Source organism: Mustela nivalis, assembly GCF_964662115.1.
Source record: "Mustela nivalis genome assembly, chromosome: 2".
In the NCBI taxonomy this organism is placed as follows: domain Eukaryota; kingdom Metazoa; phylum Chordata; class Mammalia; order Carnivora; family Mustelidae; genus Mustela; species Mustela nivalis.
Genome location: NC_139021.1, coordinates 34,196,145 through 34,223,965, shown reverse-complemented (window position 1 = coordinate 34,223,965; position 27,821 = coordinate 34,196,145). Strand labels below are relative to the sequence as shown.

The 27,821-nt window shown below is 41.2% G+C and overlaps 1 protein-coding gene across 4 annotated transcripts; it reads left to right on the top strand.

Annotated features, from left to right (window-relative positions):
• Positions 1–521: 521 nt before the first annotated feature.
• Positions 522–27,821, top strand: LOC309858923 (uncharacterized protein). 4 transcript variants are annotated; one of them, XM_082719252.1, is made up of 5 exons: positions 522–749; positions 1,468–1,596; positions 3,886–4,060; positions 5,939–6,040; positions 27,221–27,821. In XM_082719252.1, exons 1-4 carry the CDS (start codon positions 711–713, stop codon positions 5,947–5,949), a joined length of 354 nt encoding a protein of 117 aa, XP_082575378.1. In that variant the 5' UTR covers positions 522–710; the 3' UTR covers positions 5,950–6,040; positions 27,221–27,821. The 4 variants fall into 4 exon arrangements, 3 of the variants coding, with proteins under 3 accessions (XP_082575378.1, XP_082575379.1, XP_082575380.1); XM_082719253.1 differs by lacking the exon at positions 27,221–27,821 and adding an exon at positions 14,022–14,406; XM_082719254.1 differs by lacking the exon at positions 27,221–27,821 and adding an exon at positions 7,555–7,631.

The following is a 27,821-nucleotide window of genomic DNA, read 5'->3' as shown; positions in this document are numbered from 1 at the left end:
TCTGGATTCCTCCATCAAAAAACTCAGTCTGGACTATATAGGAAAATAAAGATTTTGAAGGTGAACAATTAAAGCTCAGATTGGGAGAAAAAGACTACCCAAGAGCACTGAGTTGTCTTAAAGTCAAGCCTCCAGAGCCCAATAAACCATATACCACACTGCCAAATAAAAGTTTTAAAATCTTGAGGAAAAAAAATAGGCCAAGGATTTGAGTAACATTTCTCCAAAGAATATATAAAAAATGGCCAATAAGCATATGAAAAGATGCTCAACATCTTATGTCATTAGAGAAATGCAAATCAAACCCTCAAAGAGATAACACTTCTCATCTACAGGGACAGTGAAAATAAAAAGGACAGACAACAGGGAACATTGGAGAAAATGGGGAGAAATTGAAACCCTCATACACTGTTGATGGGACTGCAAAACGGAACAACCACTTTGGAAAACAGTTTGACAGTTGTGACAGTTTTGACAGTTACTCAAAAAGTCATAGTAGTAGTCACAAGACGACTCCTAGATATATACCCAAGAGAACTGAAAACTTACGTCCTCATAAAAACTTGTACACAAATGGTCATAGTACCATTATTCCTAATCGAGAAAACGTGGAAACAGCCCTAATGCCTATCAACTGATAAATGGATACATTCAATGAGGTATATCAATACAACGGAATATGATTTACCATAAAAAGGGTTGGAACTCTGATGCTTGCCACAGCATCAATGAACCTTGAAAACATTATGGTAAGTGAAAGAAGCCAGACACAAAAGGCCAAAAATATAGTATGTTTCTGTTCATATGACACATCCAGAAGAAGCAAGTCCATAGACAGGAAGTGGATTAATGGTTGCCCTGGGGGGTTGGGAGAGTAAAGGGAAAGTGACAGCTAACAGATGTGGGGTTATTGTGGGGGGAAAAAGTTCTCGAATTAGAGAGCAGTGATGGTTGTGCAATTTTAATGGTTGTGATATATTAAAAACTACTGACTTTGTACTTTAAAGGGGTTAATTTTAAGATATGTTAATGACATCTTAATAAGTTTATCATTCAAAAAAAGGAAAGAAAAGTTGTTATATGACCGTATGCTTCCACCAGCAGGGCCATGAGTTCAGGGGGATATATACAATTTTCAACTAAGGAAGCTAGCTTCTACTTATTTGTTGCAGTTTTTTAAAAGTTTCTATCATTCATCCAAAGAATGATTTTCCAAGTGACGAGTACACACCAAGCACTTAGGATTGTGGATAGCTGCAGTGGGTGGGCAAGGTCTCTGCTCTGCATGGACAGGGAGCTTACAATCCTGCTGCGAGGGCTGAGAGCATGGGGTTCCCTCTTCAGCAAGAGGGAAGTCACTTGCCCAAAGTCACATAGTTAGTAAGTAGGAAAGTCATTAAGGAAAGCAAGGTAAAGTCCAACAGGACCATAGTGGTCCTTTTTTAACCCAATACCCTTATTTCACAGAGAAATCAAAGGCTCAGAGAGGTGAAACCACTCAATGACATGTGGCATGTTACACAGTCTCACAAATACGCAAGCATCTTGAATTTGGGAGCCCAAGGAGACCTTCAAAAAATCTCAAGGTCAATCCATGTAAGACCTCTTTCAGATAACCTAATGGGCCTTGGCAGCTTAAGGTGCCCGTCAGAAATGGAAAAGCCCTCCAACGTGCCTTCAACAATCGATCATTGCTCTCTGCCATGTGGTAGACATTGTGCTGCACTGGGAACCAAGCAGTGAACAAAACAGATCTAGGTGACTCCATGGGCTCTGGCAGTTCCCAAGTGCAGACAGACAGCTATTTTGGTGGCTATGTAAGAGTCATCTTGGGAGGCAGATACCTAAAGCTTCTGGGCCCCTCCCCACTACTGTGGTTCCACTGGTCTGGAGTGAGCCTTAGAATTGGTATCTTCAGCATTCTCCGAAGGCCACTCTGGGAACCACTGGCCTATATACCTTACAACTTAGCTTTTAGAGCTCAGTGAGAACCTGGAAGGGCTCACCCAATCCCACAGCTAGATAAAAATCTGTTTAATGCCCAGAACACCTGGGTGGCTCAGTGGGTGTCTCCCTTCAGCTTAGGTCATGATTCCAGAGTCCTGGGATCAAGTACTGTGTCCAGCTCCTCAGTGAGGAGCCTGCATCTCCCTCTGCTGCCTCTAGCCCTCCCTCTTTCTCTCTGACAAATAAATAAAATCTTTAGGAAAAAAAAAAAAACTGTTTAATGCCCAAACCCTGGGGCATTTACTTGTCATTAAACAACTCTCAGGCACCTAGAGTTGCTGGGAGGTATGGCTACAGCGAAGAGAAACCAGCACCTTGCTTACTCTCATGGTACTTACCTTTGGTGGGAGTAGAGATGGGACACACAGGGAGAGCCGAGAAAGAAAGAAACAAGGTCACTTAATCTCTAGTAATGGGAAGTACTATAAAGTGGGACCAAGTGAGGGCCAATTCAGTGGAAGAGAACACATTAGGTTGAACCATATAAAATCGTAAGTATTGGACCATTTTTGATCTACAGAAACAATTGTGTGTGGTTCGGCTTTATAAATAGGCGTTAGAAAGCAGCTGAGTCCTTTCTCCCCAGGAAAAAAAAAAGGGAGGGGGGAAGGTGGTCTCGCAAAATGGATATGATTTGAACACAAGAATGACAGATAAAAGCCTAGGGGAAGGGTTTTGTTAGAGGAGTCTCAGGAGAAACTGTGGAAAGAAGGGACGTTAGTTCTGGATATGTATGGAACATTGGATAGAGCAGCACAGTCATTTAAAGAGTGTGATGCACCCTCATTATTCTTTTTTTTTTTTTTAAGATTTTATTTATTTATTTGCCAGAGAGAGAGAGAGAGAAAGCGAGCACAGGCAGGCCGAGTGGCAGCAGAGGCAGAGGCAGAAGCAGGCTCCCCTCCAAGCAAGGAGCCCGATGTGGGACTCGGGATCCCAAGACGCTGGGATCATGACCTGAGCCGAAAGCAGCTGCTTAACCAACTGAGCCACCCAGACGTCCCCGCCCTCATTATTCTGAACGAAGTTATTTACCCTTTGATTAGAGACACAGTCAATAAAAACCATGAATAAAAAAATCAAATACTCACTTCCAAACTCACTTCTGAAAATTCACGTGATAGCCACTGCCACAAACACCTTGCCTCAGTCCCTGGCCCCAGATGCTACTTTCTCTGGGACGTCATCTCCCACTCTGAGGTGAGACTGCTCCCTCCCCTGAACCTCCAAGGTTCATTCTTCACACTTCCGCTCCCCCTACCATCCACCACCATCTACTATCCCTTAACCCCCTTCTATATGCAGCAATCTCGCTCCCTCGTGGAATTAACTCTATCGTGTTCACCTGGGTTTTCTGCCCGTGAGTAACTGTCACCAGTATTGGCTCAATAGGTTAAAAAAAAAAGAATGCATGCGTGCGTGAATGAATGGCAATTATCTCCAAATTCTGTTTTGCATTTAAGGTAATGAAAGTCTGCAGTTAATCGTCCCACATAACCAATGTGGGGATTAAAGCACAGCTTAGATCTGGGGCTGAGCTGCCTGCTCAAAATAAGATTCCTGTCCCTTGGGCCCCTTTAGGTTCCACCTCACAAGGACTGACCTTTCAGTCTTAGGGATCGTCCCACCTTTGCTCAACAGGATTCAACTCGGGGTGCCTGGGTGGCTCAGTCGGGTAAGCAGCTGCCTTTGGCTCAGGTCGTGATCCCAGAGTTCTGGGATCCAACCCCACACTGGGCCCCCTGCTTGGTAGGGAGTCTGCTTCTCCTTCTCCCTCTGCCCCTAACCCCACTCCTGCTCTCTCTCCCTCTTAAATAAATAAAATCTTTGAAACAAGAACATGACTAAACTCCATGACAGTCTCTTCCCCTCAACCAGGTCTGGAAAGGGCAGTCTGGCCAAGAACACATTCTGGTCACGACAGCTATGGCGCTGGCTTCGGCCTGCTACATCGTTCCATGGCACATACAGAAAAACTCCCATCTACTGACCCAACAGGTCCTCATCCTGGCTGCACCAGCTGCCTGCTTCGCCTGTACTTGGAAATCATCAGGTTCGCTCCCACCCAGCTTGTCTTTTGAGGAAATAACGCCTTTGGATTTTCCTCATAAGCCCTATGTTCCCACCACTAAAGTTGTTACCAGGGCTCCCTGTTGGACCCAGCCTAGGATTCGGGATCTGGTTATTCCAGTTTGTGAATTATCCAGCCCTTTTGCTTTCCTTCCTCTCCACTTCTGCTATTTACGTGTGAGGAAATTTTACTGCTCAGTAACATCTCCCTCGGTATTTGGGAAGAATACTAATACTTCCATTTGTTCAGTGCTCTGCAGTCTACAGAATGACATTACATATACAAACTTATTTTAGCCTCCTAGCTGTCCTGTGCAATAGATTTCATTATTCTCCTTTTCTAGCTAAGCAATGATAAATGACTTGTCTGTGATCACACAGCCAGAAAGTACAACAATTGGGTCTTGAACCCAGCTTCTGATTCTCTGTCTGGTGTCGTTACTGTTAAACACATCAGGGAATGCAAATTTCCCACTTTGTTATCCATTAGAAGTCATGGAAAGCGCTGGATGGGAGAGTGGCTTCCTGATACCATGAGGAGAAATTTCCCACAGATTTAATTCTGTCAGTCGAGCTGGCTGGAACACCCCAAGTTGGCAGTGAGGCCGTAATGTCCATCCTTGAGTGGCCCACAGTTTCTTTTCTTCCTTTTTTTTTCTAAGATTTTATTTATTTACTTGTCAGAGATGAGGAGGGGCACAAGCAGGGGAAACAGCAGGCAGAGGGAGAAGCAGGCTCCCTGCTGAGCAGGACACCCAACGTGGTGCTTGATCTTAAGACCCTGGGACCACGACCTGAGCCAAAGGCAGACGCTTAACCGACTGAGCTAAATCTTATGTTCTTTCCAGAGAGACTAGTTATTGACAATATATAATGGTAATAATTAACGTGTGTATAGGGCTTTAAAATTTTATTTTCATATATGTTAGTTCATTTAATCTTCAACAACCCCTGTAGGTAGACGCTGTTATTAATTATCCCAATATTGCTTTGAAATTCCTAGCTGTATTATTATTACACCCTTTCACCTCAGAGTCATAAACGTAACTTTCGAGAACATTCATTTATTCATTCAACATGTTTTCGAGCACCTATGTGTAAGGTTACTATGGGCAGAGCCTACATGGTCTGCAAGGTTACCAGAATTGGGACATCAGATTTATGATTAGCCGAAAAGTGACAGGGGCAGAAAGACCAACCTCGTATTTTGTCAACAGGGATGGGGTGACTAGTTTTACAGAAGGGAAGTCACCTGCCATAGGGCAAAAAAAAAGAAGGCTCGCAAATAGTACCAGATGCTTCAATTAGTGGCTGTTTCCACAGACTAGAAAATAGATTTTGTATGAGCAGCCTAAAAAGAAACATGAGCCCAGCCTTGGTCTACAAGCCCTGTGTGCACACAAAGATAGCAATCATTATGAGTAATGTCGTCATCAGATGCTGAGAATAATATTAGAGGCCATGGTTATTGAATCAACAAATAATTCAAGGTTGGCTCTAGAGCCCTGCCTTGACGGGTTCAAGGGCTCACAGTCCCATGCATTAAGAAAATCAGCAGCGGGGGCGCCTGGGTGGCTCAGTGGGTTAAAGCCTCTGCCTACAGCTCAGGTCATGATCCCAGGGTGCGGGGATCGAGCCCCGTGTTGGGCTCTCTGCTCCATGGGGAACCTGCTTCCTTCTCTCTCTCTCTGCCTGCCTCTCTGCCTACTTGTGATCTCTGTCATATAAATAAATAAAAATCTAAAAAAAAGAAAGAAAGAAAATCGTCAGTGTATGATTTCAATGACTAAGGAAGAGAAGAAGGCCAGGTGCTATCTTTTCTTCACTTTTTTCTTCTCCTCTTTTTACTCTTTTTCTGTAGCTACCCAGTGAAGATACAAGAGGCTAACTTGGAGAGGGTGGACCAGACCTGGTGGCTCAGGGAGACAGGGGAGACTGTCATTTCCACTGGGGAAATAACAAGGTTGGTGGAGTTCTAGATTTGCCCTGATATTTTCCTCCATAGGAGGGTAACTCACCACCACTGCTGTTGTTCAGTGCTATTCTGACCACTACAAGATGCTGAAAACCTGCCAAGGGATGGGCTTGATTTTTTTTTTAATTATTTAAATTCAATTAGCCAACATATCATTAGTTTCTGACGTTGTGTTCCATGATTTATTAGTTATGTTAACAGCCACAACTCATCACATCACATGCCCTCCTTAATCGACGGGCTTGATTTTTGTCCCCTTTCCCCGAAAAGTGTAGCTCAGAAGGGCAAGTGGGGAACAGAACAGCATTTCCACCCCCTTGAAGACAGGTCTCCCAAAGTGGTGCCTTTTCACAATTATTTAGGTACTGAATGAAAATGAAAAGCCATTAGAACCAGTGAAAAGATTAGAGAAAAAAAATGAAAGGAAAGTAGTCAAAGAGTGGTATACTGCTTTCTATGCTTACCTGGCGGCCACACTGACCTCCACGCCCTCCTCTGCTGTGGGAGGCGGCCTGTGAGGATGGTCTGTCTGGTCTACCTGCCTCTCCGGATCCTCCACATCCTCCACAGTGCCCTGGTCCTCAGAGGCTGACTTCTGTTGACTGCATCAGTGGGGCTCCCTGGCCCTGGCCTCTATTTGTCTTAGGTCAGTGGTGGCACCAGGGGAGATCAAAGCCTCGGAGGATAGAGAATGATCGAGAATGATCGGTATTTATGCCCCGCCCCCCAGCTCCCTCCCTATAAGGTCAAGGTTTCCTAAGAATGCCCACTCCCCACAGACAGGCTTAGTTGTCTCCTACAGCCAAGCTCTCCCCAGGTTCCAGTCACTGTTCCCTTTCCTTTCCTCTTCTGACTGGAGCTCAGAATTTGGGGGCCGCACTCCCCCAGGTGCTTCATCAACACTTGGTTTTTCTACATAGTCCCTTCATTACATTTTATTAAATCGCCTCTTTTGAGAGGGTCATCTGACTTCAGGCAAACCCCTAACCAAGATACCATCGGAAAGCTTGCTCCTAACCTGTCTCCTTTCCACCCCCTTCACAGAAAGTCTCCAGCATTTCCCTCCTCCTTAACTTGGATCCTCACTTTACAAATTCAAAGCTCCTAATCTCCCCCTCCCCTCCCACCCCCCCACCGATTCCTTTACTGTTCACTTGCATCATTCCAATCAAGCTACGTGAAAGGAACACACCCTAAGGCACTGTTTCTTAACCTGAATAAAAAAAAATCCCTCTCTCACAAACAGTTCTATCAGCCTGTTACAATGAATTTTATTCCCAAATAAATGGAAAGTGAATCAGAGCTGCTTGTCAAAGAGTGGCTCAGTGAACTGTGAACTAGGCCTTCCCACTCATTTTAGCACGCCTGCCCCCATTCAAGGGGTTGCCTCCCCAACTGCTGGGAATCTCAAAGATGTGGCATGAGATGGCACCTTAATAGGCACCATTTGAATTTAAAAAAAAATTTTTTTTCCCCATTTCCAATGAATCTGCAAAAAATAGAATAAAAAGAAAAGACAAGACCTGGGGTCTTTCCGGGGAAGCTACTCTCCTCGGGGCTTCTTGTGCTCCTAATGAACTGACCCCGCAATAAAATATTTACTCCCAGAGACTGGGGTGGGATTTACTGTGTAAGAAGAATGATAAACCAAGCCTGGAACTCCTGTCCACATTCTGGATGCACAAGTCTTTATCTGCTCTGAGAGCTCTGATGGACAGAGAGAAGAAAGAAGGAAATGTAGAGGAACCACGTGGACTTTCATTTCCAGAACTTTCAGGGGGTCAGAGTATAAAACCCTTCCCTCCACAAACTCCTTCCTTCCTCCTTTCTTCCCTCCCTTCTTCCCTTCCTTTCTTCCTTCCTTTTTAACTGACAGAGAGAGGCCACAAGGAGGGGTCAGGGAAGAGGGAAAAACAGACCCTTCCCTGACATGGGACTCGATCCCAGGACCTGGGGATCATGACCCAAGCTGAAAGCAAATGCTTAACCAACTGAGCCACCCAGGCACCCCCTCAAACTCCTTTAAGTGCTAAGATAAAATACAACAAACATCCCTGTAGATATGTGGCTGAGCTCCTAAGAAAGCAAGCGAAATCCAAAGGTCCAAGTGAAAGATGGGAATGAAAACTGGAGAGAAGAGGGCAGCAGGTAGGTTGCTAAGGCAGCAAGCAGTTTGGACCTCAGTGTGTGCCCCCACCCAGGACATCAGGGCACTCAGAGTTTTCTGGCCACAAGGGGACAGGAGAGTGGGCAGAGACCCGGAACTGAGAGCCGGGCCTGTAGCTATGCCCAGCGAAGGGTTCTGTCCTTGAGGAGGGGAAGGACGAGAAACTTGCCACCCACTGTCCTCGTGAGACCACAGGAAGCATGTCTGTTTCAGTCCAGGATCCCAGTGGAGATAAAAAAAGAGACAGAGCTGGTTATTTGTTGTCATGGTTTAACCCTCACGTGAGTTCAGGGCTCCAGTGTATTCCGTTTCTGTGATCTGCAAATCTTCAAGCTAAGATATTAACAGAGAATGTGGTTCTAAGCCAATGATTCTCCTAGCCCTCCAGCAGACGCAAACACACACACACACACACACACACACACACATTCTCCCCCACCACCCCATACACCTCTGAAAAGCACACCTTCGGCCCAGGTTGCACAGGGGCTCTCCTGGTAAAAGCCTGAAGGTGAGATTACAATAGAAAATTCAATATTCCCACCAAGTCCCAAGCAGAATAAGTAACAATTAAATTCACACCTTGACTCCTTGCAGTAAATTTCACAACATCACAACACCAAAGAGAGTGAGAGCGAGAGAACAGGTTCCCCACATAAGAGCAACACTGGGGCTGACAGCAAAAGCTACAGGAGAAACTGGAAACTAATGGAATAATATTTCCAAAGCGCTGAGAGAAAAAAACTGCCAACCTAGCTTACCTACGTAGAGAAACAGTGAAATAGAGGCATTTTCAGACATAAGAGAGAGCTCCCCGCCAAGAGGACCTTATGGAAGGGATGACAAAAAAGTATATTTAGAAGGACAAGGTCACTCTACAGTCCTCGTCTAGTTTGAGAGAGGGTAGAGACGTGGTAATGCAGATTAACTTAAACTTTGTCAAATTACACATGCTTAACTAAAGATGTAATGGTAACCCGGATAATAAGAGAAATGGAATGGGGGGTGCCTGGGTGGCTCAGCTGATTAAGCATGGGACACGTGGGTCTCTGCCCTCAATGCAAAGCCTGCTTGGGATTCTCTGTTTCTCTCTCTCCTTCTGCCACTCCCCCAGCTTATGCTCTCCCCCTCTCTCTCTAAAATAAATAAAATCTTGAAAGAAGAAAGAAATAAAAGTAAAGAAACGAAACGAAATGAAACTGAATGAATGACTCCTAAACCAGAAGAGAAGAAAATGCAGAGTATTCTCAGAGAGGAGAAAGGCCATTGCACCTGGACAGATCTGGAAAGAATCCTCTACCCACACTGGCCAGTGATCACGAACAAGTCTAGGCCCAAAATGAGAAGAAAAATTGCACCCAGAGTGGGCCTTCAAAGAGACGAAGGTCATGGAAAATTCCAGGGAGGCTGAAAGGCCTGAATACAGATGCAGACATTGGAGCTCAGGGGTTAAAGCAGGGCTAAATGAATATTTAGGGACCCAGTTGTGCAGGAAAGTTGTTTCAGATGTTTAGATATTTGATGCTTGAATTCTATGTGCTGTATGCTCTTTTCGGTATCGATCAAACTTGAAAAAATAACATTTATTTCTGATTTTAAAATAATATGTGTTTAAAATTCAGAGCATACAAGAGAAAGAAAAAAAATTTTAAATTAATTCAGACATTACAAGGAGGAACTTGAGTCCTTAATGCAATGATATGGTTAGAACATGTCTACTGTATTCCTCCTGTTACACCAAGTCAGCCATAGGTCCCGAAAACCTTTTCCTCTGGAACTTTGGATTCAAATGTCCTGAAACAAGAGATTCCTCTGTAGCTACACATTATTTCGGGGGTTCCACTCCTCTCTCTTCTACTGTAAGTGGAAATGCAGAAAACAGGATCATAATCAGAAAAAGACATGGAGCCGCCTCAGTAAAACTAAGTATTCTGACATGGAAATCAAGCCCACGAATGTAAAGAGCCCTTACCGAGTTCATTTATTTATTTATTTATTTATTTTTTTAAAAAAGGTTTTATTTATTTATTTGACAGACAGAGAGGGAACACAAGCAGGGGGAGTGGGAGAGGGAGAGGCAGGCTTCCCTCAATGTAGGGCTCGATTCCAGGACCCTGGAATCATGACCTGAGCAGAAGGCAGATGCTTAACGACTGAGCCGCCCTGGTACCCCTATCTATCTATCTATCTATCTATCTATCGATCGATCTATCTATCCATGCATCCATCCATCTATCTATTTATTTATTTAGCCCTTTCCAAGTTTAAATTGCCCACGGAAGGCTAAACAAAAACATTAGCTTCTTCATACAGTCATAGGTGTGTTTTGCGAAGTATACCAGTTTCATCCTTGATTTTCCCCATCATTGTTAAACACCTGTTCCACACTAGGTCCTCTGTGGTCTGTTTATCACTTGATTTGTTTGTTTCCTATTAAACATTTTGCTACCCAAGTAAGTGATTATCAATAATATGCTAATCTTGGGCACCTGGGTGGCTCAGTTTGTTAAGTGACTGTCTTCCACTCTGGTCATGATCCCAGGATCCTGGGATCGAGCTCCAAGTTGGGTTCCCTGCTCACCAGGATTCTGCTTCTTCCTTTTCCTCTACCCCTCCTGTCTGCTCATGCACTCTCTCTATTTTGAGCACGCACCCATGCATGCTCTCTCTCTCAAATAAATATATAAAATCTTAAAAAAAAAATGATACACTAATCTCTATAAGCTTCAATTTCTTCGTGTGTTATGGAGATGATTGTATCTAATGCACTGAGTTACTTTAGCTATAAATAAACATATCTATTAACTAGCATGAAATAGGTGCTCAATTTTTTTTTTAAGATTTTTTTATTATTTCATTTATTTGACAGACAGAGATCACAAGTAGGCAGAAAGGCAGGCAGAGAGAGGAAGGAAAGCAGGCTCCCTGACAAGCAGAAAGCTCGATGTGGGGCTTGATCCCAGGACCCTGGGATCATGAACTGAGCTGAAGACAGAGGCTTTAACCCACTGAGACACTCTGTATGCACTCAGGCGCCCCCTTTTTTTAAAAAATAGGTGCTCAGTTAATATCAATGTCGACCATATTCTAGAAATCTAGGGATAGTCTGCAAGTCTGCAAGCTGAATCCAAACAGTACATGATTTTTTTTGTTTTTATTTTAAATTTTATTTTTTTTCAGTGTTCCAAAATTGTTTATGCACCACACCCAGTGCTCCATGCAATACGTGCCCTCCATAATACCCACCACCAGTCTTACCCAACCCCCGACTCCCCTCCCCTCCAAAACCCTGTTTGTTTCTCAGAGTCCACAGTCTCTCGTGATTTGTCTCCCCCTCCGATTTCCCTCAACTCACTTCTCCTCTCCTTCTCCCAATGTCCTCTGTGTTATTCCTTATGCTCCACAAACAGTACATGATTTTTATTTGACTCAGAGGATTTTTTAAAATTGAAATGTTTACTGAATTAAATACCAAGAAATGTCACATAAAATCCAGATATCCAAAATCACTTAAAAGTTTTTGAAGAGCTGGGGTGCCTTCAAATTTTTGAAGAGCCTTTTTGAAGGCTGGGTGTCTCAGTCTTAAATTAAGCATCTGCCTTTGGCTCAGGTCATCTCCCAGGGTCCTGGGATCGAGCTCCACATCTGGCTCCCTGCTCAGCGAGAAGCCTGCCTCTCCCTCTCCCACTTCCCCTGCTTGTGTTCCCTCTCTCATCCTATCTCTCTGTCAAATAAGTAAATAAATAATCTTAAAAAAAAATTTTTTTTTGAAGAGCCGCCTCACCAAGATTCCCACATGTTAACAGTTGCCCCCTTCGGATGGAATGTATGCTCCCAGTTGGTCCCCATTTGCACGATTCCCCTTGTTCTCACTCTGGGCCACCGTCATTGCTATGTCTCCTGCTCAGCACATGTAGGCATTTGATTTTGACACTGCTTTAACCTTTTATTCCTATCCCGGCTTACTCCCTAAAATAACTCCTCAAAAACTCGATACTTCCAGTAAAACCCTTACTTAATGTGCACGTAAAAGATAAAATGTCAAAAACAAAAGCCCCCTACTATGGGTAAATGTCATTTTCATCTAGTTATTCAGGTTTCACTATCAAATACTTTTACCCTTAATATTAATAATTAATCCATGAATTACACAAGTTGTCAATTCTCAATTATCCTAAATTTTCTTTCTAGACATTTCTGCCTATTTCCTTTTACTGAAAAATTACCTCCTAATCACATCCTGCTTCAAACCACATAACATCACAAGACAGCCTCTGAAATTCTAATTGTTTCAATATCCTTAATCTTCAGCAACTTCAATAGCTCCTCAAAAATATAATGTAATAAGGGAATTAACTTCTATACCTTTTGGTTATCATTTGCTTGAACCAAGAAGCAGAGCTCTCTCTGAGCCTTTGGGTCTGAAGCATTTCAGAAAGTTTTTAATTTTGTTTCACTACTACAACTTCATAATTTTTTTGTAAGATTTTATTTATTTATTTCTTTGAGAGAAGGAGTGAGCGAGAGCAGAGCACAAGCCAGGGAAGGGGCAGAGAGAGAAGAAGGAGCAGACTCCCCACTGAGCAGGGAGCCAGATGTGGGGCTCTATCCCAGGACCCTGGAATCAAGACCTTAGCTGAAGGCAGATGCTTAATGGACCCAACCATCCAGGCGCCCCCAAATTTTCTTATGCAGTTATCTACTTGCAAAGGATTTCATGAAATAAAGACATGTAACTAGTACCAAAACTGATACTGCTGGCCTCTTTGCTTTGTTTTAGCCAGAGTTTGGCAGACTTTGTAGAAAAAAACGAAACCTCACCCTAAAACTTTTAACACTTAAATAGTCAAAATACCTTAGATTTTTGCTCTGCCAAAAATCTCTGTGCTAATGTGCTAATGCAATTAAGCTGTGGGAAAGAATAGACACAACTTTTTCTCAAAGGGATTCAGAAGTCATTTAAAATTAATTTTTCACCAAAGATAGAGAAGATCCTCTTAAGATTTCCTCAAAAGCACACAGAAATATTTTATGACCTTCTGCAGGGTATAAAGCAGTATTTAAAAAGTCATGGTATATAATTGACCTTACTTTTGAGCACCCTATATGCCCACAATCTAGAAAACTATATTTTCCAAGTAAGTGATTAAAAATTTCAAAAGCCTTTACCTAGTGCCTCTCAAAATTCATATTTTGCTCATTCTTTTCATCTCTTTCTTCAACTTTCTCTCCACAAAGAGAATACTGTTCCTTCCATACCTTCTGGTTCTTTTCATCATATGACAATAAAATACAATAACAAAATAGTGTATCAGTTATTCGTTGAAATATGGTGGGAGATGTGCTATCTTACAATACACAACTTTGGGCAGCTAATTGTAATTAATATAACTTTCAGTTATTCATAAAATCATGCATTTTTTTTGGTTAGTCAAGTGGCCATTAAAAGTGAAAGTTAAGGGGCACCTGGGTGGCTCAGTCGGTTAAGCACCTGCCTTTAGCTCAGGTCATAATCCCAGGGTCCCAGGTTTGAGCCCCACATCGGGCTCTCTGCTCAGTGGGAAGTCAGCTTCTCCCTCTCCTTTTGTGCTCTCTCTCTCTGTTCTCTTTTTCCACTCTCTCTCAAATAAATAAATAAAATTTAGCAAAAGTTAAAAAAAGAGCTGAAATGCAGCTGGCAGTGGGCATGAAATTAATATCAGTGGTCACCATCAGGCACCGTGTTCTTTTTTCTGGACTTAAGCACTCCCTGTTGCTTAGGTCAGCTCTCATCACTCCCTTTCTCCTGCTTTTCTCATCCAGGTTTCCCGTCTCACCCTGAAAGCACTTCAGTTTGCAGCCCCTGAGACAGTTAAAAACCTGAAATGCTGAAGCTAGGAATGTGTCACCTCAGCAGTCCAAGAACTTCTGTGCAGTGGGGAGGCCACCTCAGGTCCTACCCAACTTGGAACCAAAAATTCCTGTGAAATTTTCGTGATGACCAAGGAAACTATTCTCACATTTACAACACAGGCAGCTGTGGGGCCAGGGTTGGGGTGAGGGGGACAAGGCAAGCCACAGTTCAGCCCAGAAGGGAGAGGCCTCCCTAGGGCAGCAGCCACCATTTTGAAGAAAGCTTACAGTGACAGACATAGTGTAGAGACAGTCACGGCAGGGGCGTAGAACTTCAGGAAAGTAGTTGAGGTGTTCTTTTTCGGAGCCAATGAGGATAGACAGTTTGTTCATCAAACAACTGGCTTGGAGCATAGAGTCTTTTTCTTTTTTTTTTTTAAGATTTTATTTATTTGAGAGAGAAAGTGAGAAAAAGAGAGCACGAGCAGGGGCGCAAGGGTAGAGGGAGAAGCAGACTCCCCGATGAGCAGGGAGACCAAAGTGGGGCTGGATCCCAGGACCCTGGGATCATAACCTGAGCCAAAGGCAGACACCCAACGAATGAGCCACCCAGGTGCCCAGAGCATAGTCTTTAAGGAAAAAAAAAAAAAAAGACAACAGATACCTCATATATTTAATTTTAACTTAAGACATGTAAACACCAGTCTTTAAAAGTAGATGGAGTTCCTTTCTTGTACAGTGGATCAATGAACTCCGAGTTGTCTTTCTTGCATAGGTCTTTCCTACACACTCTTAGGTATTGCCCTCAATTTCCAGTTTGGGTCCTATTGAAGCAGAGCAAAATCTTAAGGGCATTTGGGAAGCAAATGGAATGCATTTTTCTGCAAGATCTTTCCAATCTTCTTTCCAATCTTGTACAATTGTGGTGTTCACATCGAGTTCAAAAGCAGCTTTTTTAGCAACTCATCAAATCTTTCTGAGGTAATAAATTTAGTTTTCAAGAGGGTATTACTTTCCTATTGCTGCTGTAACAAACTGCCACATATTTAGCTGCTCAAAACAAGACCTATTTTCTATCTCCTAGGTCTGTAGGTCAGAAGTTCAGAGTCCTCTGCTTAGGGTCCCACAGGGCTGAAATAGAGGTGTTGATAGAATCTCATTCCTTACTAGAAGCTCTTAGGGGAGAATCGCTTCCAGAATCATTTGGGATGTTGGCAGAATTTAGTTCTATGAGGTTGTAGGACTGAGGTCCCTGTTGCCTGGTGAGCTGTTGGCCAGGGGTCATTCTCATGTTCTGGAGGCTACCCACATTCCCTGGCTCTCAGTGTCCTTTTTCAATCTTCAAAGCCATCACAAGTGGGGTCAGTCCTCACACTTCTCATCTCTCTGATCTTTCCTTCTGCCTATCTCTCCTGCCTCCCCTTCTGCTTTTACAGGATTACCTTCAACCTTGCCCAGAAAATCCAGGATAATCTCCTTATTTTAAGGCTGGTTGATTAATAATCTTAATTCCATCCTTTTAGATCAGCACCTAGAGCCTGAAAAATCAGGGGACAGGAATCTTTGGTAAAATTAGAATTCTGCCTATGCTAAATAGAATAGTCTCTTTTGCTTTATACTCATAGTTCACAAATTATGAAATATTTAATTAAATATTTAAAATAATAATTACAAGTGGCAAAAGCAATCTGGGCACAAATGACAATTGAACAACTTGATATGGAGGAACAGAAGTGTGTAATTTAAAATACTAGAGAGTAGCCTATAAGCTGTGAGCATGCAACACGGCATAAACATTTGTCAGTGCATTTTCCCAAGAGGTGGTGAGTATTAATCGGTTAAATGCAAGTTGTTTGACAGAATTCTAGTGAAACCAATGAAAGGAGAGAAGTCATGTGATCACCTTGATAGATGAGGATTGGAAGCTCTGAGTGGTTGGGGATTGTTCTGATGGCATTTTCTAAAGGGTACTGGATGGGGTCCCAGCCTCTTTTTGGCACCCCTCCCAGATGAAAAGTGCCTGAGATTTCTTCTTTGTTGGCTGATCACTTTCTCTGGAGGGTAATCCTCTAGAACTCAGTCTGTGGTGGGGCTAGTGATAGGAATAAGCCCAACCTGTAGTATTATGAGAGCCGAGCTTGGGAACAGGGCCAGTGGTTCAGAATGTAGACTTTAAAAATTTATTCTGCCACTGTTTTCAGACTGTACCTCTTCCCTGTGTTCAGAATGACCTGATGTTGCCAAATGCTTGATTTTTGCCGGTTCATGTTGAGTTTCTTGCTTCAATTATCTAGGCTTTGGCTTTCCTCCCCGCTTAGTCCTACCACTTAGCCATATGCTTTACAGCTTTAAAATTTTTGTTTCCTCTGTTTCTGTTTCTGCAACATCTGAAACACGGGTCCCTTTGCTTGGCACACAGTGCACTTTTCAAAATGTCCACAAGTGATTTGGACATTTTACTACTTTTATTGGGAATGTGACTGTAACTTGAGACTTCCTTCACATCACATTGTTAAAAATATTGTATTGATCTTGGGGAATGTAAACAACTGTTTTTGCTATATAAACATCAGCACCAGGATGCCTGGGTGGCTCAGTCAGTTAAGCGTCTACCGTCGGCTCAGGTCATGATCCCAGAGTTCTGGGATGGAGTCCCACATCAGGCTCCCTGTTTAGCAGGGAGTCTGCTTCTGCCTCTGCCTGCTGTTCTCCCTGCTTGTGCTTGCTCTCTTGTTCTCTCTCTCTCTGACAAATAAGTAAAATCTTAAAAAAAAATTTTAACATTAGGCCCCCAAAATCTTGCATTGTGATATATATTTGGATATGAAAAATTAAGAAGCACTTTATTGATAAAACATCGACTGGAGAGGCATTCTGTAATACATACACCTTCTTCATGAAAAGAAGAAGAAAGCAGGAAAGAAGAAAAAATAAAAAATATAAGTAGAAATATCAAATAAAAAATAAATCCCAATAAAATATTGATTAAAATATATGGTAAAGCTATGACATTAGGGCTCTCCAGAGAAACAAAACCAATGATATATGTATTTTTTTCTTCTTCATATATTGTATATTATATTGTCCTTAATCTTCCATGAAAAATTAGATATGCATGAATCCTACCTAATGAAAAAGGACATCTCATCTCTTTGATGCAGCAATAATTAACCACATGATTTCACACACCCACTAGGACTAAAGGTATTTCATGGAGGGATTTGAGAGTAGAATACATTAATATGTGCTGGTCAAAAATCTCAAATAGGGTCAATATACAAAAGCCTATGCTGAAATTAATTACACCTGTTTAAAAATCCATTCCCTTAATCTTTTGTAGCATATTAGCAAATACTTTATCTAAAGGTTTAACATTGGATTACTCCCTATAACAAATACTCTGAATTAAAATAATGCCTGAAAAAGTTACTGACTTACTTCTTTCTACTGTGAATTATGTGATATTTATTCACATTTGATTTTCATTTAACTATTTTCCTATTTTTTTTAAATCTTCACATTACTTTCCTTTACACACTCTCTGGTATTTTCTAAAGTATATATTTAAAACATAGTTTTAATTAAATTAATTAAATACAAAATATACACAAGATATGAAGAAAATCTAAATGGAAATAATGTTTGTGGTTGACTTACAACATTGATGTAAGTTACCATGAAATAGGTGTTGGGGCATCATTATTCTGTGTTAGTAAGACTGAGGAACATTAATCGGATAAATAAAATGGTTTACCCATTGGCCTTTAAGAAAAAGAGGTGGCAGGCCAGTAAAAAACTGACATAGCTTCATAATAGCAATAATTAGAAGTAGAAAATAATAGTTGATGTGGATGAAAGGAAGAAATCTTCTCAGATATCAGAGGGTAACTAACTTTTCCTAAATAGGGCACATAATTGTATATCCACATTTCTTAGTAATTACCTCAAACCTGAAAATTATGGAAATCACCACTCCCAGATCATTGTATCAGCATAAGTATGCTGGTTGAATGCCTATATTCTGTATTTGGAACACGAATGACAGTAGATTTGAAATGTATAACTTAATCTATGCATAAATGTAATATGTTTTAATTAATAAAACATAATGGTTTTTAATGTATTAAAAATACAATTTTAAAAAATGGGATAGGCATTTTTCCAAAGACGACATGCACATAAAAAGATGCTCAACTTCACTCATCATCAGGAAACAGCAAATCAAAACCACAATGAGTTATCTCTTCACACCTGTCAGAATAGCTAAAACCAAAAACACAAGAAACAAGTGTTGGTGAGGATGTAGAGAAAAAGGAACTCTCATGCACTGTTGGTGGGAATGCAGACTGGTGCAGCCATTCTGAAAAACAATATGGAAGTTCTTCAAAAAGTAAAAGTAGAATTAACATATGATTCAGGAATTCCACTATTGGGAATTTATCCCGAGAATACAAAAACACTAATTCAAAAAGAAATATGCCCTCCTATGTTTACTGAAGCATTATTTACAATAACCAAATTATGGAAGCAGCCCAAGGGTCCATCCATAGATGAATGGATAAAGAAGATGTGGTACACACACACACACACACACACAATGGAATATTACTCAGCCATAAGAATAATGAAATCTTGCCATTTGCGACAACAGGGATAGATCTAAGGGATCCTTGGAATGCGAAGTGAAATAACTCAGTCAGACAAAGACAAATAATTTGTTTTCCCTCCTATGTGGAATTTAAGAAACTAAACAACTGAACGGAAAAAAGAAACAACAGAAGAGACTCAAATATAGAGAATAAACTGGTTGGTACGAGAGGGGAGGTGGGTGGGAGGGATGGGTGAAATAGGTGAAAAAATATTTTTAAAAATAATTACATATATAATTACATATAAATATATAAAATTGGCCCATGTGATTATGGAGGCTGACAAGTACCAAGATCAGCAGTCAGCAAGTTGGAGACCCAGGAATGCCAGTGATGTATTTTTAGTCCAAATGCCGGTAGGCTTAAGACCCAGGAAGAGCAATGTTTCAGTTCAAGCCCAACGGCAGGCAAAGAAGACCAATATCCCAGCACAAGACAGTCACACAGGAAGAAATTCCCTCCCACTTGCTGGAGGATAAGTCTTTTTATTCTGTTTAGGTCTTCAGCTGGCTGAGGCCCACTCACATTGGGGAGCACAATCTGTAATTCGGTCTACAGAGTCAAATATACTCTCATCTAAACATGCCCTCACAGACACACCCAGAATAAAGTCTGACTAAATATCTGGGCACTTTGTGGCCTAGTCAAGTTGGACACATAAAATTAACCATCACAGTTACTGACTGAAGAACAGATGTCCATGTTGGAAAAAAAGAAAGATGTTATATGTAAAATACACATTTAAAAGAGAAAGAAAAATCAGAAATACAAGAACAGAAATAAATACACCAGACAAAAATAAGAAAAGAAAGCTGAGGTACACTCTCTATATCCGACAAAATAAAATCCAAGTAATAAATATGAGATGATATAACCATACATATGCCCATATAACCACTTAAACAGTCTCAAATATATAATAAACAACAACTTTAGATAAATCAAAAGTTATAGGTGGAGATTTTTAACCGACAGATCAAGCAGATAAAAAAACAATAGAGATGAGGGAATTTCTGGAAAATGTAAGAGGTTTGAGCTCACTGTAAAAGTAAAAAGGAGAACGAGATCTTTAGCACAATGTCCATTGCGTGGATTAAAATTAAGTTCATGAGGAATACTGATACACATTGTACTGATGTACCTACAAGTAGAAGGATATTTCTTATACACAGTAAAATGGTTGCCTAGCAGAAGGGGAGAGAGAAGGGAGGAAAGAGGATAAATACATTTTAAATAAACAAGAGGGAGGGACTGCATGAACTAGTAATTATAGAAATATTAGCTCAGGGTCTTAAAAAATCAGTGACAATAACATCCCCATACCCATAACTCTTCCTCCCCCCTCTTCCTCACAAGCAAAGACACTAGTTTACGAAGCGTAAGTCACAAACAGGGTCAGAAAGGAGTTGACCCTCCTGTTTCAAGATGGTGAACTTACGGGGGAAGCCATCAACTACCAAGAATTTCCACACAGTTCTGGAGACAGAAAGCAGAAAATGGAATGTTAACTAATAAAGCAGGGTGCAAGACACTTTCTTGGATTACCTAATGCCACCAAGAGGGAAGCTGATTTGCTTATAGAAACTCAGGTTCAAAACACAAAGTCTCAAAAATGACTGCTGCAGGACGCCTGGGTGACTCAGTGGGTTAAAGCCTCTGCCTTCAGCTCAGGTCATGATCTCAAGGTTCTGGGATCGAGTCCTACATCGGGCTCTCTGTTTGGCAGGGAGCCTGCTTCTTCTTTCTCTGCCTGCCTCTGTGCCTACTTGTGATCTCTGTCAAATAAATAAATAAAATCTAAAAAAAAAAAAAAAAAAACTGGTACAACAGAAGGCAGAAGTCAAGTGTGGCAGAACACAGGAGCCTGTCTATGAAACAGTCACCTTTCCTGTCCCTGTTGCAGAATACCAGGGTGCCCCCAAGCTCAAGATAAGCAGAAAGGTATTTATCTAAGGAAATGTATCATCTGCCTGGAGACAACTAGATAAGAGTGCAAGACCCTGCATTTTGGTATTTTGGAGTCCTCAAGCCCTGATTTGTAGCATGGGTCACCTGAAAACAAAGCCTGCCATTCAAGGAGCGCATCCACAAAGCCAAGCTCCCGAGCAATGAGCTTTTCTATTGCTTCATTTTTAAATATGAATGAGAAACCAAGGATCACAAGACTGGGGAGAAAAGGCTGCAAGGAGAAAAAGAAGGACCAAGTTAAACACAGAAACCGATCCAAGAAGAGATAAGAGATTCTGAGCACAGTGGATAACACACAAACAAACAAACAAACAAAAAGCCTTTGGGTGTTTTCCAAAAAACTGAGAAACACGAATTGTACTTTTAAAAACAAGAAAAGGGTGCTATAAAAATAGTAGAATTCAAGAATGAGAAAGAAATCTTGGAAATTTAAAATGATCACCAAATTTTAAAAATTTGATAGAAGATTTGTATGATAAAGTTAAAAAACTCTCAGAAAGAATAACAGAAAGGTGGAAAATACACGAGTAATTAGGTCTACATTTCATTAATTAGAATTACAGAAAAAGAGAATAGAAAAAAGGGGTGGAAATAAAGAAATCATGGGGAAAAAATGGAGTTTTGCTGAGTTCTTGTACCTGGAGATAATCTAAGTTTGCAACTGACAATGAGTGTAATTCCAACATGAATCTTGGCTAATATTTTTCTTTACATTTAAGAGTAAGACAAAAGTGAAAGAATGAAAAGGTATGTCTGAACTTCACTCATCGACGATATGAACAACTTGACTGAACTGGGTAATAGTTTTCAAATATTGGAAGAATATTTCTTAATTTTTCTGTGCTTTTTTTTTTTTTAAAGATTTTATTTATTTATTTGACAGAGAGAAATCACAAGTAGATGGAGAGGCAGGCAGAGAGAGAGAGAGGGAAGCAGGCTCTCCGCTGAGCAGAGAGCCCGATGCGGGACTCGATCCCAGGACCCTGAGATCACGACCCGAGCCGAAGGCAGCGGCTTAATCCACTGAGCCACCCAGGCGCCCCTTTCTGTGCTTTTTTACAATGTAATTGCTACAGATGTGATGTTACATTTAAGTTTAATCTGCATTGGGGCGCCTGGGTGGCTCAGTGGGTTAAGCCGCTGCCTTCGGCTCAGGTCATGATCTCAGGGTCCTGGGATCGAGTCCCGTATCGGGCTCTCTGCTCAGCAGGGAGCCTGCTTCCTCCTCTCCTCTCTCTGCCTGCCTCTCTGCCTACTTGTGATCTCTCTCTGTCAAATAAATAAATAAATAATCTTTAAAAAAAAAAATAAGTTTAATCTGCATCATTAAAGCTTTTGTCATTACTTCCCTAAAGTTAGAAAATCAACAAAACTCAAGCCCTGATTTGTAGCATTTGTCAGTTTCTACTGCTCAAATGAAATTGGCCACCATGGCCCATTTCAAACTAGCCACGTGACATCATAGAATGCAGAGCCGGGAAGAGATGTGCAGTAACACGAGTATCTATATATCTTATAGATTTCCCTCATTCAGATACAAAGCACATAAACAACCTCAAGAGAGTGCGTCATAATAAAATGTAGTAAAATACTTGGGAAGTTTTGAGAACCCATTTTAGTATACTTTATTTATTTATTTAATATTTTATTTATTTATCCGAGAGAGGGACAGCGAGAGAGGGAATACAAGCAGGGGGAGAGGAAGAGGGAGAAGCAGGCTTCTGGCTGAGAAGGGGCTCGATCCCAAGACACTGGGATCATGATCTGAGCCGAAGGCAGACACCTAACGACCGAGTCACCTAGGCGTCCCTAGTATACTTTGTAAGTTTACATTAATTAATTTTTTAAAAAGATTTATTTATTTGAGAGAGAGACAGAGAGCGAGTGGGGAGGAGTAGAGGGAGAGAGAGAATCTCAAGCTGACTCCCTGCTGAGTGCAGAGCCTGATGTGGGGCTCTAGCTCAGGACCTTGAGCTCCTGACCTGAGTGGAAATCAAGAGTTGGTTGCTTATGTGACTGAGGCATCCAGGGGCTCCTACATTATTTAATTTTTAATGATGCCTGTGTTTAGCCACTGGCTTACAAATTCCTCAAAACTAGAACAATCAGTTCTCATAGCCTGTCTGCAGGGACTCCAGCATACCATGGAATGCAACTGTGCAGCTAGTTCCAGGTACAACAAACTTTTACCAGTCTGTTTACCAGTAGCCCAGACGACCTCTCCTCCCCTGTCCCGGTACTGCCATCCTTAAGGATAAGGATTTCACCCTGTGAAATCACCATTCTGATTTTACAGGGTGTACTTTCAAGGCAAAGAATTTTATGTGCGAAAATTCTAAACATTATTTGAATGTTTATAATTTTTTTTTTTAAGATTTTATTTATTTATTTGACAGAGAGAAATCACAAGTAGATGGAGAGGCAGGCAGAGAGAGAGAGGGAAGCAGGCTCTCTGCTGAGAGCCCGATGCGGGACTCAATCCCAGGACTCTGAGATCATGACCTGAGCCGAAGGCAGCGGCTTAACCCGCTGAGCCACCCAGGCGCCCAATTTTTTTGTTTTGAATGTTTGTGATTTTTCTGAATGCCACAGCAATAAAAAAAAAAAAAACCAACCTTCACTATCAACATTTAAAATTTATTTAAAATTGTACTTTAATTATGTTTTTATTGCTTTTAATTATATTTCACAGACTACCTTGCTTCTTTTTCTATTTTGCTTTTTTTAAAAAATATTTTATTTTTAAGTAATCTCTACACCCAACATGGGACTCGAACTCACAAGCCTGAGACCAAGGATTGCACATCCCACCAAATGGGCCAGCAAGTTTCCCCTATTTTGTAACTTTTTAAAATTTTATTTTATTTATTTATTTGACAGATAGAGATCACAAGTAGATGGAGAGGCAGGCAAAGAGAGAATGGAGGAAGCAGGCCCCCTTTTGAGCAGAGAGTCCAATGTTGGGCTCGATCCCAGGAACCTGGGAACATGACCCGAGCTGAAGGCAGAGGCTTTAACCCACTGAGCCACCCAGATGCCCCCCTATTTTGTAACTTTTAAAATAGTTTATTTACCCACATTTTCCAACATGAATTCCCAGTCTGTATTTGAGATCTCTGTTCTTCGTTTTGGTTACTATGTACATTAGGTATTGGTGAAACTTAACACAACCTTTGTGCAAAAAATGGATGCCCAGGCCCAAAGGGTCACTGAGACTTTACGAAGTGAAGACTATCACTTGGCATGGAGCTCTTCCTCTGAACCTGGGATGTGAAGCCCTAGCGGGTGCTGCTGTGTTCCCAGGCCTCACTTACAGACAGGTGTCATTAGTGGACAGCAGTGGCCCACTAAGCTGGTCACATCATTTCTCGGTTTTTCTATGAGGCGTAAAGCTCTATCAGTTTCCTTGGCTTTGAGCCCTTGATTTGCCTGTGAAATAGTTCATGCTGTCTTAAAGTCGTCCTTGAAAGTTCTTAACTCTGCAAGGAGTACTTTAATTGCTTGTGAAACCATTCTCTGGACCCCTGTGATATCCTTGCCACTTATTTGCAGATCTGTGGCAAATAAGGACACTTGATATTTTGCGACTAAGCTTTGCTTCCTTTCTTTCTAGCTCCTTTTGTAACCCTGTCATTTCTTCTCTGAAATCATTGTCAAAGGCACTTGAAAGCGTACTATAAAATCTTACTGATTAATCACCTCAAAGGACAATACCACAGCCTCCCTTCCTCAACTATGAAATAATAAAGTACTTAAGCTTTTATTTAAAAAGTCTCATATACTAAAAAAACAGGCTTATGCCTAAGGTATTATTTGGTTTCTGGAAGAACTGGATAAAAAGCATGGCAAGTTAGGGTGAGGATGAGGGAGGGGTGGTGATGGGGATAAGGTGGGCATGGGCCTACCCGATATTCCAGAAGGAACATGAAATGATAAATGGAAGTCGTGGTTTTATTTGCCTTGTGAAAATGGAAAATTATCCAAATTTTTCATGGAGACAAAAAATAAAAACACAAACTAGGGATATGCTATGGACTGAAGTTTTTTGTGCACCCAAAATTCACGTGTTGAAACTCTACTTCCCAGTGCAATGGTGTTAGGAGGTGGGGGGCTTTGGAAGGGAGTTAAGATTAGATGGGGTCATGAGGGTGGAGACCTCATGAAGGTGGTTAGTGCCCTCATAAGGGTCATGAGACAGCTCGCTTCCCTTCTCAGCTCTCTGCCAGGTAGAGACAACAAGATGTTAGCTGGAAGTGTGTTCTCACGAGACACTGAATCTAATAGCCCCCTGATCTTGGCCTTTGCAGCCTTCAGAATTTCTGTTGTTTATAAGCCATCTAGTCTGTGGTTTTGTTACAGCAGCCTAAAATCACCAAGGACACTAAGGAGCATCCCACCTGAAATGATGGCGAGACCTGGCATTGTTAGGCATGTGGACGTGTTTATTCCGGCTTTTTAACGGCTGCACAGTTTTGCAAGGGAAAGTATTGGTATGTAGGTTTTGTTTTGCCCTTTTTTTTTTTTTAAGATTTTATTTATTTATTTGTCAGAGAGAGGGAGCACAAGCAGGGGGAGCGGCAGGCAGAGGGAGAAGCAGGTTCCCCACTGAGCAAGAAGCCAGATACAGGACTCAATCCCAGGGCCCTGGGATCATGACCTAAGCTGAAAGGCTGAAGGCAGATGCTTAACTGACTGAGCCACCCAAGTGTCCCCTTGTTGCTCTTCTTTAGAAGTGTGACATTTCAATTGTGGTCAGTTGCATATACCTGTGAATTTTATTTGTTTTAGAACTGTAGTTATTTGATTTTTTAAAAAGATTTATCTATTTATTGTGCGGGGTGGGGAGCAGAGGCAGAGGGAAAGAGATTCTCCAGCAGACTCCACACAGAGCACGGAGCCAACGTAGGGCTCAATCTCATGACTCTGAGATCATGACTTGAGCCTAAACCAAGAGTCAGGTGCTTAACCAACTGTGCCACCCAGCTGCTGCTGAAACTGAAGTTATTTTAAAACACTGTCAGAATGAAAGTCTATTGTTATCTTTTACAAAATGTGCTAATATTCCACTGTAAATTGAACAATGATGCCAGTGATGGTAACTGGCAATGGAGGGCTTTATCATCACCCACCATTGATCACAGTTCACCTATAAGGGACACTGTGATTCAGCTTCCCCTTGGGATTCTGCATGCAGTTTGAAGTTCACGAAATTACATGTTAGGAAGCAGTAATACAAATTTACCCAAAGATTACAAAACATCGTGGGTAAATTGCAAAGCTTTAAGAAAACTGTTTCAGTGGTTGGAATATGGTATGACAACGAATGCATTATTCTATTACTTACACCTATTGGTCTCCCCCACTTAAAAAGTGAGTCATTAAGAATCTCTGATGGAAAGTAGCTTTGTGACTTTTTAGGAAGCATTGAAAATTTTCAGAGACCATGAAAAAGTTTTACATTTGAACATACCTCAACTTGAGAGTGAATATTGATTTTCGTGGTAAAACCACAGATAACAAATGACACCTTCACTCATTCAAGACAAGATGAAACAGTAAACTATACCTGACATTCTAGGTGGAAATATTTTGTTTTTCTTGGAAAATACCACTTACTTTTAACAGTTTATTTCATCTATATATAAAAACAATTTTTTAGCATTCACAAGTTGATTTCTATTAATGTACAAATTCACAGTCATTGGAATGATAGACAGGATAGTTGCAGGATGTGATAAATGGATCCCATTCCTCAGCCTGTTCAATACTATTTTACAAAAGACTGATAGGGCAAAGAAAAACCACAACTATTGATTTATGCAAGACAATCACAGAAAACATCAAATTCTACACTTAAAGGAAATTTCACAGATGATAAAGGCAGGGTGAACACTAGTTGTCTATGGTTATAAGGTTATTTAAATCAGAGTCAATATGAATAAAATAAGATTATGTCTACCTTTGTGCTGCTAACATGAATGGCAGGTTAGTACAGAGTTTCCGTGAAGCATAAGAAAAGCCAAGACTATTTCCCGAGGTGCCTACATCACACTCGTTCTCTACATTGGTCATATGAGGTCCGCAGAGAAGGGAAAGAACACCACAGTTCTCTCCAGACTGTCAAGTCTTTGTTTTCTACTGCTCAGGTGTCTGTGAACACACTGGCAATATAAAAACATTTATAAATGCAGTTGGAAGAATAACATACCGGAAGCTATGTGATTCTTTTAAAGCCTACAGAACTGGACATCACAGTTCCTTATCAACTGTAAGGAAATTCCAGAGATTTTTGGAAATTTCGAAAAGCTTTTGCAAGTGGCTCTTGATTTGCACAGGTAGTTAGTGAGTGGAACAGTTAGCTGGTGTAAATTTCCAAATTTGACTTTCTGCTTGCTGAAATTGTGTTTATCACATGCTTAGTTAAATGTGTGGTTGGGTAACACACTGTTGTCCCTGCTGCCATTTTGGATTTCTAAAAGTTTACCATTGATGAGAATTACATAGAATATACTCTTTCATTTTGAATGCAAATATCTGCCTTTTTTTTTTTAGGTCTTGCTTAAATTGGAAATGTTGAAGGAAAGAAAACATAGCATGACCAAACTTTTGTGCTTTTTGGTCTACATTCATTGCTGAACGTAATCAGATACCAAGTCTTGGTGCCTTGGATGGGGTAGGATTCTGCCAGTGGAAACCCGAGACCAACAAAGCTGAAGGAAGACCTAACACTTCTATACCCTAAAATTGATGTCAGACAGTGTGGATTCATAAGAAGAATCCTGTTTTGGAAATACCAGAATCTTATTGTACGGATTCATCTCAAATTTTGAAGCATCCCCCAAGATTATTCATCCTACTGTCAAGCCAAAGAATCCCCAAGTGATTGGAGAGACCTAGGCAAAGTCGCATACTTGGAACTGGGACTATCTGGGGGCTTGAAGCTGAGGCAGAATATTACATTGATGCCATCCAGTCCAAAATATGTGATATTCCTTTCTCATATTTTGAAACAGATCCTTGAATAATCGAAAGTGATAGTGTTTCTTTTTGTCATGGAAAAGAAGGAAACTATAAACATTCCTCTGTGGCCTTCAGGGTTTTGTTCGCTATTAGCATACTGACCAATGCCATTGGAGAAAAAAACCCCAAGCTT